General features: G+C 40.1%; 1 protein-coding gene across 1 annotated transcript; it reads right to left on the reverse strand.

Moving 5' to 3' along the window:
- Positions 1-742: 742 nt before the first annotated feature.
- cox8b (cytochrome c oxidase subunit 8B) lies at positions 743-1,921 on the reverse strand. The gene is made up of 2 exons (XM_083666479.1): positions 1,577-1,921; positions 743-953 (listed from the first exon to the last, which is right to left on the reverse strand). Exons 1-2 carry the CDS (start codon positions 1,685-1,687, stop codon positions 858-860), a joined length of 207 nt encoding a protein of 68 aa, XP_083522605.1. The 5' UTR covers positions 1,688-1,921; the 3' UTR covers positions 743-857.
- Between the last annotated feature and the right edge of the window lie 14,747 nt (positions 1,922-16,668).

The following is a 16,668-nucleotide window of genomic DNA, read 5'->3' on the forward strand; positions in this document are numbered from 1 at the left end:
GCGACGATTGTGATTGGGTCATTTTGGAGTCATATCATTTAACATAGCAAATGCACATAGCAGGTATGTGTATAAGGGGCCCTGAAGAGAGCAGCGGCTGATATTCATCGGCGATAGAGAGGTGTCAGACATATGTCTGAGACTAGTAACTGAGTTAATGTTGTCTCTCTAAGATTCTTTGGCTGACAGGAACTTCAGAACAACACAGACTAAACCAATCATGTACTGTAAGTCCCTGTCAGGGCCGTAGCTGTTCATTACGGCGGCTTATCCCCATTAGACTCTGAGTCATACTGTTGGTTGTGTTTTAGCTGCTAGCCCAGTAGACTCTTTAGCAGCTTTGCATCAATATTTGAATACCTAATGTGGGAGTTGGAGTGCCCAAACTTAATGTCATAATGGCATCAGTCCAAAGGTCTGTTCTCCAAGGTATAGTGAATGCATGACCTTATCAGACACCTTGCAACAGTTGATTACTTGTCACTTATTCAGTTGTTTACCAGCAGAGCCACAGTATGTATTACTAATCCACCTGCATCGCCAGCCACAACACAACCTGTTGACATCAGAGAGGGAAGCTTTTCGGCCAGGGCGAACAGAGGAATTCTTCCAAGATCAGAGCCATGGTGGCTATTCTAAGGGCATTGTGCATTTAAGACTATTCTGACTTGAGTAAACAGGCCCACTGACACCATTTGTTAACTGTTGTGTTCTCTTACATATGAATATGAGACAGTCGTGGTGTTGGTTGGTACATTCATTTATTAAGGTGTTATAAGACGTTATTAAGAGACATCATCTGGAGTAAGGTGCAGGCAGCGGGCTGGACGGGACACGGTGGCTCATAGAGAAGCTTCTTACTGCTTGTTCTTGTAGCTCTCCAGGTGTGCCAGGACCCACCCAGAGGGCCCCAGGATGGTCACAAACATGGTCACCAGTGCAAAGGCCTGTTGCTGGAGAAAGATAACACATGTAGAGCACGTTTACGACACAGATGGTCAGAAACGTTTTGCCCCATAACAGTGTGCCAAGACTGAACAGGGTTTCTAGCTTTAAGACACACTAGGCACTATCTGACTATATTTTGTCAACAAGGTCATATCACTGGCAACAATTCAAGTAGGCTACAGGCACAATAGTTTGATCACAAGACAGGAAATACTTTAATTTGTTAATGCCTACATCATTCTAAAATGAGGAACTCGAGGCAAATGTAGTTTACTTTCACTATTTACTGCAGTCCGGGCGCAATCCATTTCAAGTGAGTTAATGTGAATAAAAAAAAATTGAATCATAAAGTCAATGTGATACGTGAAGGGCCTTACAGTAATAATGGCGCTATAGGCTCTTTGCCAACCTAGTGTGACGTTATTACGCATGAAGATCATGGTAATGACAGTGATACATATCACAATCGTGATGTTTACAAAATCCGACGGACACATACACACAGAACATATGTACACATATTTTTCCATCTTACTAGTAATAAAGGGACTTGTCATGAATGCGCAAACTTTTACGCGCGTGTCGCATCGCTCTAGGAAAGTGCGCAACAACCTGCCGCATTACTTACGCTTGCCGTTATCGTATGTTTCGCAGGTTTCGCTGAAATATGGGCTTTGGAGGTGATCTGAGACCTCACCGCGCTCCTCAGAAGATTGACGGAACCGTGAAGTGCAGACATTGTGCCTCTAAACCTTTAGTTGTCTCAAATCCAATGTCCGGGGGGAGCAGTCCTGTCTATCGGGCTCCGGAACTCTAGTATGTCCTTCGGAGGTAGCCGTTGATGTTGTATACCTGCCAAGTCGATATAAGGTCACAACAATAAAATAAGTCTGCGCCTATTGGAGCCCTCCTCCCCTCCCATCCAGCTGAAATAGCCTCGTGGAATTTAATTGGCCAGCTCAGTAACGTTGCACCCCCCCAGGCAGCCTGATACCAGGAACAGTAGCGGCTGGGCGCCTGTGTCCTCATCTCACCTCGCAGATCTGCACTATGGAAGGCAATAACAACTGTGTAGAGCGTTTGTATTCATAGTATCAGAGCATCAAAGCATGAATAATTGTGTAGGAGACTAACTTAAGTATACATTAGGGTATTAGGATTTTCACTGAAACATCTGATTCTGATAAACAGAGTTTAAAACATCAAATGTGTCATTGCAGTAACAGTTGAGCCTGCAGTGAGACAGAGCGTTGTGTAGACACAAGGGGAGGAGTTAGGGGAGACATGGAGACTATCATACTGCAACTGAACCCATTAAAACTTACAAATCACAGATCTGAGTATCATGACATTTATGTTGTAAAATGTATATTTGTTATTTGCAATGTGGAATGCGTGCATGTACTGAGAACAAATGTTAGTGATTTGAACAGTGTTTCCATGCAGTAATGCATAAACCTTAACCTAGAGGTTTGCATGTGTACAGTACAATGTGTATACTTTCATGTGTATACTGTAGTATACAGTCAGTTGTACCCTGCCTCTGCTATTTCTCAATGCTGACCTCTCAATGAAGTATCCTAGAGCCGTGCCAGTCGCCTAGAGAGGGATTACAAGCCCACCACCACACAATACATATAGTATGTAATGTATATAGGTCTAAATTGTGTGCGATATAGAACAGACAGGCTGTCAATGTTTCCATGTTTTCCATTGAACTACATAGTACATGCTGGAATTATTAACATGTTTTTTTTCTCGAGCCGTCTGATTGGCCGAAATTCCGAGCCATCTGTTTGGGCGAAAATGTGAACTGTCTGATTGGCCGAAATTTCGAGCCGTCTGACTGGTCAAATCTGACAAATCAGACAGCTTAAAATTTGGGCCAATCAGACAGGTCGAAATTTGGACCATCAGACGGCTCGAAATTTCAGCCAATCAGACGGCATGAAATGTTGGTCAATCAGAGGGCTCGAAATTTCAGCCAATCAGAGGGCTCGAAATTGCAGCCAATCAGAAAAAGATTGGCTGTAATAAGGTGCTGAGTTTTTACAATAGAGGATGGTATATGGTTTGATGTAGCAAAGGTTTGAGGAGTGTCAATTTCATCATTTCACAGGTTACAGATTACAGGTTACAGATGCCCTAAGAGGCCCTATGAAGTTACATAGAGTCCCATAGAGTATTGAAGTAACATGGAAGCCCTATTTGTTACATGGAGTCCCTTTAAGTTACATGGAAGCCCTAACATTGGTTACATAGAGTCCATGACAGATCCATTCTTTAAGTAGCTCTTCGTGTACTATCCATCTTTAAAGGGATAATCTGGGATTCAAACAAACCCTAACCCTAACCCTAACCCAACAACAAAGCAGTCTTCTCTGCACTTTTTTGGAAACAGTGTAGGGATGGGGCTGGAGAAATGTAACCACTCAAGGACTGACCATGCGTGAGATAAAAATGATACTTTTGACCATGTACTGAAGCTATACAGTGTTTGTTTACAACTACATTGTAATAAAGCCATTTAAGAGCATTTGTTGATTTACTTAAAGGCCCACTAATATGACTTTGATTTCCATATCAAATAATTTCTGAGCAAATGTTAAATTACATGTATTCATGTCTTACATGTTGAAAATTTAAACCAGTTTGTGGATCCTTATGTCATGTAGGCTATGGGAACAAGGCTCATGTGATTCTATACTATTGTATTTTATATCATTTTCTGTTCTGTTCCAACCTATATTATTTTGTGTATTATGTTATTTAGTTGTGAATAGGCATCTGCTGTAAGTACACTATATGTTCAGGTTTTCAAAGGGTTTTCAGATCATACATTTGCTCTGTTGAATTATTCTCTGCCATGTATACTGTTTGCAATGGAAATCTGATTACCCTTCACATTTCTCTTCCAAATCCAAAGCAGGTTACCATACAATTTGACTAAATCTATGCTCTGATGTGAACAGTTGTTCTACAATATATACATATATACTGCTAGACTGCATTACCTATACAGCTCATATGCTGCTACACTGCTCATACTGTAACTATTTATTCTGCTATAATGCTAATGCTACTCACATACTGCTATACTGCACTGCTATATATACTGCTTATACTATACTATATTATACTGCACTACTACTGATCATATATTGCACTACCTGTAAATACTGTTCATTGCACTTTCTGCTATTTTGCACTTCTGGTTAGACGCTAACTGCATTTCGTTGTCTCTGTACTTGTACTCTGCACAATGACAATAAAGTTGAATCTAATCTAATCTAATCTAATCTACAAATGACAGTAGCCTACATACAGATATTAATTTTTCTATAACTAACATTTTGAATTACCAAAATAATTCCCTGCATAAGCTTACACAAAGTAATGCAAAACATTACTGAACTGCTTGACTAACTTCAGTTGAATCACTACATTGTTGTAGCCCTGCCTCATGTGAGACATTCCCTCCCTACATTCCTTAATGGTATGCTGTATAAAAAGCCTTGTTATTTTTAGGTTAAACATCACCACAAGATGGCCCATTTGCGTCACTTCGATATCCAGCATGTTATGAATACTTGTGTACAGTATTACTTGTAATTATCTGTATACAAAACATTTTCAAATAAGGTGGTATTATCGGTTGCCCAACCAAGTCTTCTGTTTATATTATGTATCACCTTAATGCTGAACTTGCAATGGTTCTTCTATTATCCTCACATACCCAGGAGATGATGCTGTTGAGCTTGCTGGCACATTTGCTCCACATAAGTTGTAACTATGGCAATTTTGGATCACTCATGATCTGACTATGTACAGGAATGTACAGAAGTATGTTGTATTTCATTTCTTAAAAGAATATACATGTAGGGTCCATGTACTGTATATCAAGTTTGGGGAAGTTCAATTGCTAATGACTTATCTTTTTCATTGAATATGAGCATGGCAAGTTTTTCATTTAGCAATACATTACTGGATTCTGATACCATCTCTGAAACATTTATAGCTTAGGAGATGGGTATGCTACATGTATGTGTAAAATCATAGCGCCAAGACAACAATATTACGCTGTGAAAAGATTTATCTGACCAAAACATCCTTTGCACAACTTCCTCAATATGGCCAATTAATAGGGTTAGGATCGAGAATTCTTTTTTGTTATTCTTCGTAAACAGATCATTAAGATACAAATCCTTAACTTACAATTGTAGAGATCTCTGAAACTACAGAAAATGTCCTTTTCTATTTCACACAGTACATATGAAGTTCTCTAGAGGGCATTTTTACTCAGAGCAGAACACAGACATAGGCCTCATGTTGTCCATTGATTTTGCAGCTGTGTCATAGTGCCAGAAAGGGATTTTAGCATTTTGTACAGTGAGGCTAGTCTCAATCCCTCATATATCACATGCCAGAAGGAACAAATCTCGATCTTGGGTGTTTCATGCACATCTCCTCTGTGTGTGAGGCAGAGATGTCTGCACTGAGTACTTACTACTCACATGTCAACAACAAAAAAATACATGTGACAGCAGTTGTATCTAAGCCATTTTAATCATGGGTTAATCATTGCTCTATTCAGAACAGTACATCTTAATATTTACACAACACTAATGGAAAGGCATTTAAACATACAATGAGCATATTAACAATGTATTGACAATTGGTTAAAAAATAATTTTATGTGTAATAATAATTAAATATGTGCACAGAAAACCAATCATTTGATGTAAATTTACAAAATATTTCGGTATCAACATATCAATCATCTTTCTCAGAAAATTCTTCAAAGAAACATATATAATTCATACATATACAGTATACTATATCTCAAAATATGACTCTTCTCTACTTCAAGTAGTGGATGAGTAGATTCTCAGTGGCCAAAAGTCTTCTAGGCTTTCTGAACTCCAGTGATCTCAACCTCTGGAATCCTATGGGAAAATCCAATGTCATAGTAAGTGGTTAGTCTAACATTAGTAAAAATTGTTTGTAAGGCCTGTAAATTACGTTTAACATACGAAAGTGGAAAATATGGCAAATGGTCTATGAACATTATTTGCATATGATATGTTGTATGATGTTGCAATTTGAATGACATGTAATAACAATTGGAAAACATGTAATATAACTGAATAACATCCTAGTCAGTTTTATGACAAACCTTTGATTACTGTGTACCAGCCATTCGACCCTGACTTGTAAACACTGTCATCACTGTCAGGTACAAATCTTCTCCCATCTGAAAAGCATTAAGTATTGTATCAATTATTGATCTCTTTCGAAAAAGTTATCGAGTGTGAGTTTTCCCTGAGCTTAATAGCACTCGAAGTAGATAATTTTGTATCCATAGCCTACAATGGGCTTAAGATAATCTTAGTGTTATAAAGCTTCTAGGGAAACTCACTCTAGTGGGGTACAGAGAAAACAAAATGAATACAGGTATGCCCTCAGGAAACTGGGAGTAGAGAGATACAGCGGAAACAAGACTTACATTTTCCTTTGAGATACATCATTGACTGTGGGCCCCAGTGGTTCGGATTCAGTTTAATCTGTTGAGAGGAACAATGTCTAATATAAGTCACCTGGTTGCAGTTGCTTTACTTTTAAGTGTATCAAAATATTTCCTTTGAAAGTATACAAAATAATAATAATTGTTCACAAAAAAAGCTGAAACCGGATGAAACACTTGACCTTTTGAGCGTGATGTGATTCCATAAACAAAGCTATCACTATGATCGTACAAGTCCATAGAACTGTTGCTCTTGCCCTCTATAAAGACAGGAAGAAATGTAGCATTTATCATCAGAAATCTAAACATTCAAGTTCACAATTACAAATGTCCTTTCAAATGTATCATAACAAATTGTTTGTGCCATGACAGCAATGATTTGATAGGAAAGAAAGTACATCTTTGAAAATGGTGGATAAAGAGTTTTGCAACAAAAGTAATTAAATCCCATTACTTGTACTAACAGTATATAGGGTTTTAGAAAATACATAATCTAGCCTACTTACCATATCTGCCATAGAAAGAGGTAGTTGTTTTCAACCCAGCCAAACCATGAGTGATTTGGCCAATGTTCCTGTCCCCTTTTATTCTCATCAATAGCAACAGGGTCTCAGGGTCAATACTACCCCCTGTGTGAGACAGCCTGGAGGGAGTCAGGGAGCTCTCAGAAAAACTGTTTATATGCTAGCTCGAAAAAACAAAACCTTACGTCAAGCCCACTACTGCCATACGATGAGTGAAGCCGGGTGTTGTAGCTTAGTTTTAACTTCTGTGGGTTATAAAAAAAAATCAAGATTTAGAATTACAATTAATCTACAAACTTATTTAGAGAAATATTGTTCCTAGTCATCACTCATTGCTGCTCAACATTGTCTATTGGCCTCTCAAATACATTAATTAGTAACACAGGACTATTTAACATGTTATTTAACACATGAAGAGATATGAGCTTTGAATATCTTCAAGTCAATAACACAATCTGTGATGTTGTTTTATTGGTGCATCTCTTGAGATCACATTGTGGCTATTGTAACAGATGTAGAAGGGAAAGTGGTAACAATCAATAAAAAAGATCAGTGATACACATTCTCAATCTTAAAAACAAAACAATAAAGGAGGACACTTCTCCAATGAACAGTGAAATCCAACACTATATTTTGATTAATGTTTCAAACAACAGGAGACAGAGATCCTTTCTGAGACTCATACCTGAGTGAGTGGATGAATATAATAAATTAAATAAATTAATGTGCAGATACATAAATAATTATGTTATAATAAATAAAAAATAAATAAAAATGATGTTAGAATAAATAAAAAAAATATGATTACATTAAATTCACAAAGGAACAAATATATATTAACATCCGACTGAACATGGAAAGCAAAAATGGTGCAGATATTATTTCTTGAGGGTTGGAATCTGAAACAAACACTATCTAACCAACATGAAAACCACCCTAGTTCCATTCCCTGAAACTCTACTACAAGCTAGTAGATTTAAATATTGACCGGACAATCTGTGTCAAACACTGGCCGAACTCCTCCAGAATCATTCTCTCAGCTTGACACAAAGTGTAGCCTTCCTTTTCGGCCTCCTCTGCCTGGGCCAGAAGGCAACCGCATGTGGCTTCCACTACGTCAAGCGTGATGCACGCCAGAGGACACCTATCAGCAACAAGACAAGACCCACAATCAGTCACCAGAGAGAGAGAGAGAGAGAGAGAGAGAGAGAACAAGAGGGAGAGAGAGAGAGAGAGAGAGTAGAGGAGAGCTATCAACAACAAGACAGTCCGTCACCAAAGAAAGGAGAGGCCATTCTGAATCATCATTACAACAACAACAACAACAACCACAACAACAATACCAAGGCAAGACTCACAGTCTGTCACCAGAGGAAGGAGGAGACCATTCTGAATCATCATTACAACAACAACAACAACAACAACAAAATGCCATTGACACTAGGCCTTACATTTTTTTAAAGATGACTGCAGATGTTTGTCTTTGCTCACCTTGGATTTAACTGATATCAGAAGCACCTTAAGAGGTCCAGCAAGCAACATTCAAGTTTCTTAAAAGCTACCTAACGACTATGTTTATTCGGTAGCGATCAGGGAATGAGATCCCTTGAAAGAGGGTTACGTTTATGAACGCTGTTTGGTCCTGCAAAAGCGCTTTCTAAAATGGAGTGTCCTACATGATACTCGTAAACCTTTCAGTCTCTGGTGGCTGCCTCTTTGAATCGTGCGCGCATGCAGAAACACAACAGCTAATGTCCGACACGGCAAGTCTATTTCGGGGGTTTATATTATTATCAGGGAGGAGGTAGTTTTTTGGAACTTTAAACTGAATTTCGCCACGAAGGCCAGAGGCGGCAGACTTCCAACAAACTTACACCCTGCTCCTTTAATACAAATTGACTTTCATGGGTTGTTTTGGCATGATTAATCATGTCATCAACATATTTTCATTTTTTTTCATTTTTCTGAATAAAGCTGTATAAAAACTCTTGGGACATTACACACTACAGGACCGACCCAAATTATACCGTGCTGGCTCAGATATTTTCATTTCACATTGTCCTTTCCAGCACTGTGTCAGAAACCATGGTGGATGCGTGACCAGGCCAGCACAGCTCAGCTCAGCTCGGTTCAGCTCGGTGTAGTGTGATTAGGGTCTATATTTCAGTGGTTGAGACTGATATAGAAGGCCTCACTTGTTCTTTTGACACTTGGCCTTCTTGTAGAAGGTGGTGTCTGGGCTGTCCCACGCCACTGTCTTCCTCTCCGGACTGTCCTCGTAGTTCCTGCAGCCCACACACTTGCAGGTCGACGAGCACATTATCTTGGCCTGCAAGGGTCAACGGGGATACAAAAAAACACAGACGTGCGTCAAGGCCTAGAGCTTCATAGTATGGCAGTTCTGGTTCGGGTATATTATACGCCTATGTCTACATCAATCAATTCCATGCCTCATTAAACCAAACAACCCTTACTTTTAGAGTAACAAACTTTGGCAAAATAGGCTGGTGCTCGTGGACATAGGGAGGTGGGCCTCTTTTTGTCCAATAATAAAGTCATTTCTGGACATTGTTACGTGAGGACGTGTTTGGTTCAGTGCACCGGGTGGGTAGTCGTCCTCATTCCACACTGTACCTCGTAGCACTCGCAGTAGTTCTTCAGACAGCCTGACCGTTTGCAGTTGCAGCCCTTGTTGTGACGACCTTTGACCTCCCCCGATTTTCCGTTGCCAATCTTTGGTCTGAAGGCCTCTGGATTTCGGTCCAGGCAAATCTTGAAGTCGTCAATGTCAACAAACAAGAATTTCAACAAAGAACGTAAGAAGCAAGGGTAAATGAATATACCACACCTTTGAGTATATCGAGTGACACCGCAAACATGGCTCTGTAAACACCAACGATGTACTAAAGCACGCTCAGCTCTAAAGCACGCTCAGCTGACACAGACTAGTGAAGCTGTGTGTGTGTGTGTGTGTGTGTGTGTGTGTGTGTGTGTGTGTGTGTGTGTGTAGAATTAAAGGTCTTTACTCTGGTGAGGCACTGTGCCATAATGATTCCACTAATTACCTGACCGCCTCACCTCAGGTAGTGAACACTTGAATGGTTCAATAACACACCATGACTAGTTAATTCCGGTTTTATAGTGGCTGTCAGGAATGACAGCAGGCAGATACTATGGAATCCACAGGCCCACTGTGTGTGTGCCTATTCTTATTCCTACTCCTCAACAGCAGACAGATAACGTGATGAGAAAATATGCATCATCCAGAATGTTTGGCTGTTTTACTGTCACTGGAGCTGCCCTCTTAGCCTGGTCTCCCTACATCTTTACACCTTAACCCCATAAATAAAGGTTAAAGATGCATTATGGAACTTTTGTCACTAATTCTTTACTGTGTTAATCATGTATGGGTTATGATGTAATCGTTAATCGATTTGTTATCTCATTAGACCACACAGTCCAGTTGAAGGCTAACAAACTTTTGCTAAATGACTTTTTGCTCCTGGGTGTGGGGAGGTGCAATATTTCTGTCTGTTTCAGTCAAGACACTCATGTCAGTTTAACCATTTATTGCACGAACATTTTAATTTTAATTTTCTTTTGAGCTCCCTGTCCAGAGTTAAATGACTACAACTTGCAGGTATATAATATGGTCAGGAGCCCATAACTTAACAGACCCCCACAGGAGGGCCACATAAAGAGCAACCTATCGGTTGGAGGCTGGGGGTGGTGGGTGGGACGACCACATAAAACCAACTCTCATCGTCACAACCACTGGAACAACTGTTGGATGCTATGGACGAGCGTTAACTTGGCTGCTTTTAAGCCTCTGTCCTCTGTACAGCCTGTGACTATGTTTGTGCATCTGTCTAAACCAGCTGTTCCGTCACCTGACGAAAAAACGACAGCTGTGCCGTTGACTTGAGAGTGCCCTGCCTGAACTAATGTTCGCTTCATTTAGGAGACCAACCCAGAGGGCCAAAGTTCAATACAGTTACTTTACTTTAAAAAAAAAAAAAGAAGAAGAAAGAAATACATACCTTGATGGCCTTGTATCTCTCCGTCTCGTGCTCCGTGGTGTTGAAGCAGTTGATGCAGTTGCAGTTGCTGCAGACGTCTCCGTTGGCGAAGCAGTCGCAGTAGCTTTGAAAGGTTACACAGTAATGAGGCCATCTTCAGTCCACCAGGAGGATAAACTTTACATAACAATGAGCGCTGTGACGAGATGCCAAAAACATGCTCAGTCGTGGCGGACGCATCTGCAGTCACACACCGACGCACGTACAGTATTACAGACATACGTGATGACACAACGCATCACAAATGTAACACAATTCTTAATCCCAGAGTAGATCAAATATTATTTAAATTTGTTTTTAATGTAAGCATGAAACATGAAATTAACTTATACGTAAAGTTAATTGTGATTAAACTCACAGTTTAAGGCACTGGGACTTCGTACAGTTGCAGGGCTTCTTTGACTTGGAGTCCCATGAAGATCCCCCAATTCTAGAGAGGGATGGAGATAGATCTGTTGATTATATCAATCCATGTGTTGCTTTGCATCTGGTGTAATATCTTAGGCCTGGATGCTCCATTGCTATGTAAATTGTTGGATGAATATGCTGATGTTATTATTATTGTCTGTTGTATGCATGTTTCATATCAATGGCCAAGGTGGCAACTGAATTTCCCTGCAGGGATGAATAAAGTCATTTTGAATCAAAACAAATCAATATCTGTAATAGATCTGTGAATAATCTCTGGAGCATATTTGAGTATGACATATGGGTCAGCCAGGAGATGGTTATGATAACGTTGGCTGCTCCTACCTACCGTATGCCTGAGCCCTTGGGCTGACCATCTGGGACCAGACCAAGGGCATCGGAGTACAGAGGGCATGGCGTCTGGTGGAACTGGCAGGATTCAGGATAAAATGATGTCATCGTCGTGTGAAATTGCAATAAGAACTCTTGATTAGCTATTTGATTAGCATTTAGAACAGTGTCAGAAAAAAGTGAGGAATGTACATTGCCTGTAAGCTGCTGATATATTAAAATATATGAACTAATGTCTTGTATTGAGTGCATTGAGAGAATGTAAATTCACTCAAACCCTGCTATGAGAAAGGCTTAAAAATGTCACTGACCTGTGAGTAGTAGGGTCCACTAGGCATGTGGTCGTAGTTGCAGCCAGAGCTAAGCTGATTGGAGGACAGGAGAGTGTGGAGGGCGTCTGCAGAAGGCCGGATAGGAGGCATGCCCTGGCTCAGGGAAGGCAGGTAGGGCTGAGAGGAAGAGGTGTCCCCCCCTGGCCCCAACACCGGGTTGGACACCATCGCCCCCATCTGACTGGAACTCAACAGGACCCCCACGTCTGATTAACACAAATTGGACTGTACTGTAAGATTAGATTAGACTAAATTAGATAGACTTCATCCCACACCGGGAAATATATTTGGTCACTTGTGCTTAAAACAACAGGGACTGCTACAGTATGCTGGTGTGACAGATAGGGTTCAAACACGGGTCTTCCACATGGAAGTCCCAAGCGTCTACCGGACATCATCAACATCCAAAGATGACACTTGAGTTTACATGTCTCAGGCAGGGCTACCCATACCAAGAGCATGATTAAAAATCACCTCCGCTACACTGGCCTTAACCTGTTCCCAGTGAGAGGCAGTGTTCTGTGTTACCCTTGGAAGAGGAGGAGGTGCAGTAGTGGGTCTCTGGGCTGCATGAGGAGGCTCCGTGGCCTGGGGGCAGGGAGTGGATCATCTGACCTGGGCTACAGTGGTTCACCACCACTACCTGTCCTCTGCCGTTCATGTTACACAGTACCTGTATGGAGACAGGAGTTTTGTGATATTGGTGAGAATTTTTGGGATGTTGTGTTGTGCTGCATACTGTATAGACTTAATCTCTCTGAGAAAGTAATAAACAAAAAAAAGTTTTAAAAAAAAGAGTAAATATTGTGTTCATTCTGAGCTCAACAAGTTGCCTAAAGACTCACTGTGTTGTTTTCCCCGAGCTGGTCTAGGCAGGGCTGCAGATACACAGTGAGTGGCCCATTGGCCTAGACCATGGCATAAACACAAAGATGACTCGATCAAATGCTTGCCATTTCACAGCTACTGATGCATTATCATTGCAATTGTTGACAATCCAGAGAGTCCAAGTATTGGTCATGTAAGGAGCTGCAGTACATCTAAACATCACATGATGTGAGAGGTATTTCTATTGCTTATCACAAACATACATCAATAAACTCTGGAGAGGTCATGGCATTTGTGTTTGAGAGTACTGTTTACAGTACTGCTCCTATGCCATCTCATTCAGTCTGAGCTTAGGGCCCTATTCACACCCTATTCACGTCCTATTCATTCATTCAAAAATAATAAAAGAAACCCTGGATCTATTATAGATTGAATAAAGTCTTCACTTATAAAGTGGATTATCTGTGTCTTTAACACTAAAACGCTCGTTTGACATCTTCTTACAGGCTGACTGATGTCCATTCGGTTATGGGGTATTAGCTCTGCAATGGTGTCCTGTTGGGGAAAGCCTCGCACGTGGTCATGCATGTCGTCTGGGCAAATACTCGCAACAGCATCATAGATTTCACCCTGGACAAAACAATAATCAAAATTGAGCCTTTATATCGACATACAGTACACTGTCACTTGGTAAACTTTTGCTTAACTGAACTTTGAATCTGTACTTACTGACATCATACCACAGTGGACAGTGCCTCCATCAGTCCATGAGCCACTGAGTGAGCTAGGATGGCTACTGTTTGGTAAATTGAGCATGGGGCTAAGGAAATGGTATGGACTGGACTGTGGTTGCATGTAATCCGGATGAGAGGGTTCAGGATTGTGTGGTAGTGGGTAACAGAATCTGTATCTGGGACAGTGAGAGTCCATCCTGCTGGACCCAGCCTCTCTGTCATGCTCTGACCAATCCCCTTCACCACCTGCATGGGGTATCACCCCTGGGACGCTGAAGTCAGAGTGACCCCCTCCTGAGTGATGGATGCCATCCATGGTGGCATTCCATGCTCTTGTTGTGTGACAACCATAGCTCTCAGAGGAGTTGACAGATGAGGTCTCCGATCCATGATTCTCATGACTTCTGTGGTTTGGCTCTTTGTGGAAGCTCATTCTAAGTCTTCACCTGTGTAAGTAAAAGGATTGTGGCCCACAAAACAGGTCTACAATCAGTTTACCATTTATACCCAAACTCAACTGTCCTTGTGTCAGTATGTAATAGTTAAATACCTCAATCCACCTGAAAACAAATCAACAGGTTAGCTACTTGGCTAGAAAACTGATTTTGCCTTCATCATCAATCAGCAATTAGGTGAATGAGCTTCCTCTGGTAACCAAGATTGCTAAACTAGCTAGCTAGCGTCTGTAACAACTGTAGCAACATTGAAATTCATCGAAATATGAATATTTTGTATTCAAAAAAGTTTGTAGAAAGATGATGTGTCCGAACACATTAAAACTCTCCTAAAGTTAACTCTAAAAGACTAAGTTCCATCTAAAGCTGGTGTTGCTAGTTAGCTACTTGTCTGTTGTAACTTTACCTTACAGTCGTAGAGAGACTATTTCGTGAGGTGACGTGTTTAAATCAATCAATGATTCAGAGGGAGCGTTCGATTTAGTTCGCCTAGCGCGCGATGGGCGCGAGCGCATCTACGCCAACATCGTCAAGAGACATTTTCAAGGGCTATGCGGTTTGTTCGACGTTTATTGGAGACAGATTTTCAGATTCTGTTTAAATGTTTTAGAAGCCATTGTCATTGTGACCGATGTTTGATGTGATGATCATACTAAAACATATTTTATATTTCCGATCGAGTCGAGTAGTACTCGTGGAGAACAAAATCAAGCGCACCTCATCGTTCTATCACCTCATAGGCACAGCGTTTTATTTTTTATTTTTTTATTTTAACATTATATTATCTGATTAGATATATAAAAGGAACAGAGGCAATACGTTATCATCAATTCAAGAATAAGAACAGAGGCGAGCAGAGGGTTCTGCAATGGTGAAAGATTATGAGAAGTACCGAACGACAGAACACAATAACAGCTCGCAATCCACCCATTTATTACATGATTCTTAGAAAAATGTAAAATCTGATACATACATGGTTCAACCTGATACAGGTTCAAGATATTTCTAAAGTCTACTCAGGTGTTTTACTTTCATCTACTGTATGAATGGAAGAGTTGATGATCTTATGAAATAAGTGATGTGATGTTCTCTAAATGGTTGCATGTCAGCAGTCCCCTCTGATTTTATTTTTTGTCTGCTAGTAATGTGGTTACAGCAGATGGCGCAAAAGACTGACTTTTTAGTGTTTCATGCCTGAGTTTTAGGCTATATTGAGTTGATTGAGTTGATTTTGTAGGTTCATTCATGAAAAAAAATAAAACCAAAACCAAAATAATATAATACTACTACTACTACTACTACTACTACTACTACTACTACTACTAATAATAATAATAATAATAATAATAATATTAATAATAATAATAATATAAAGTAGAAATTAAATAACTATTAATGGAGCAAGCGTAGTTCAGGCAGGACACTCCAAGTCAGTGCTTGCTTTCTGTCAGGTGACAGATCAGCTGTTTACACTCGACACAATCACCTGTGACATGTTGATGCAGCCTGATGAAGCAGCCTGATGAAGTGGTCAGTCTATATACCTCTGTGTAGCCTACAATATTGTTGCTGGTACTGTTGGTTGTTGCTATGCTATGAGAGTGTTGCTATTGGTTTTGTTCCCAGCACCACTCCCAGCCTCCACCTGCCTTGGTTCTGCTCTGTCTGTATCTATCAGGGGTTGACAGGTGGATGAGCTCCCTGCCATGTAATATACTGTACATGTATGTGTTGTAGTCGTTTATAACTCCCAGGCAGGGAGCTGTGAAAAGACCAGAGCCATCCAAATACGTCAAGCCTAATTGTATAACCATTTTATATTAATATTAAATACTGTTTATACCGGTTATATTTTTTATTATTTCTACTTTATTTTATTTTATTTTAAAACTTATTGTTGCACTACTCTGTGGCACTGTCACTTTTGCATTTCACTGTATACTTGAAATGCAAGATTCAAGAATCTTGAATCTTGAATCTTGAAACTAAGATGTGAGTGTTCCTGACTAAAATGTAGCTTACTGTAAAACATTCCATGTTTTAAGTTATGTTTTCTGCATTGTCATGTACTCAATGTTATCTTGTTTTCTTTTCAGATGTTGTCAACCAACCCAGTAGACACAGCATTAAAATAAGTAACATTTATAGTTGGATCCGATGGGTTGAGCTGCCTCATCAACAATGCAGACATCGACATACTGTATCTACTGCTCTGAAGATGGTGACTACTGAGGCCATGATAAAGACCTTTAAGAGCAAAAGCAGTCAAAGAAGACACAGTCTATTAGTCACCAAGGTAGATCATGATCCATTTGATTTGTGTCACATTTGGAATAATCCATTTAGAAAAATAGGTTATGTATGTTATGTATATAACCTGTGATACAGTATACTATACAGGATGATCACACTCATAGCCGCATACACATCTACAAAATGTGTGTGGGGTGGTGTGTTTGGGGATTGTTATTGTATAAAATAATAT

The sequence above is a fragment of the Argentina silus genome (assembly GCF_951799395.1).
Source record: "Argentina silus genome assembly, chromosome: 3".
Taxonomy (NCBI): Eukaryota; Metazoa; Chordata; class Actinopteri; order Argentiniformes; family Argentinidae; genus Argentina; species Argentina silus.

Coding starts and splice junctions, on each gene's coding strand:
- cox8b (XM_083666479.1), bottom strand. CDS start 1,687: ATGTCTGCACTTCACGGTTCCGTCAATCTTCTGAGGAGCGCGGTGAGG. Junction 954..1,576: donor AACATACGATAACGGCAAGC/GTAAGTAATGCG, acceptor ATCTTTCTCCAG/CAACAGGCCTTTGCACTGGT.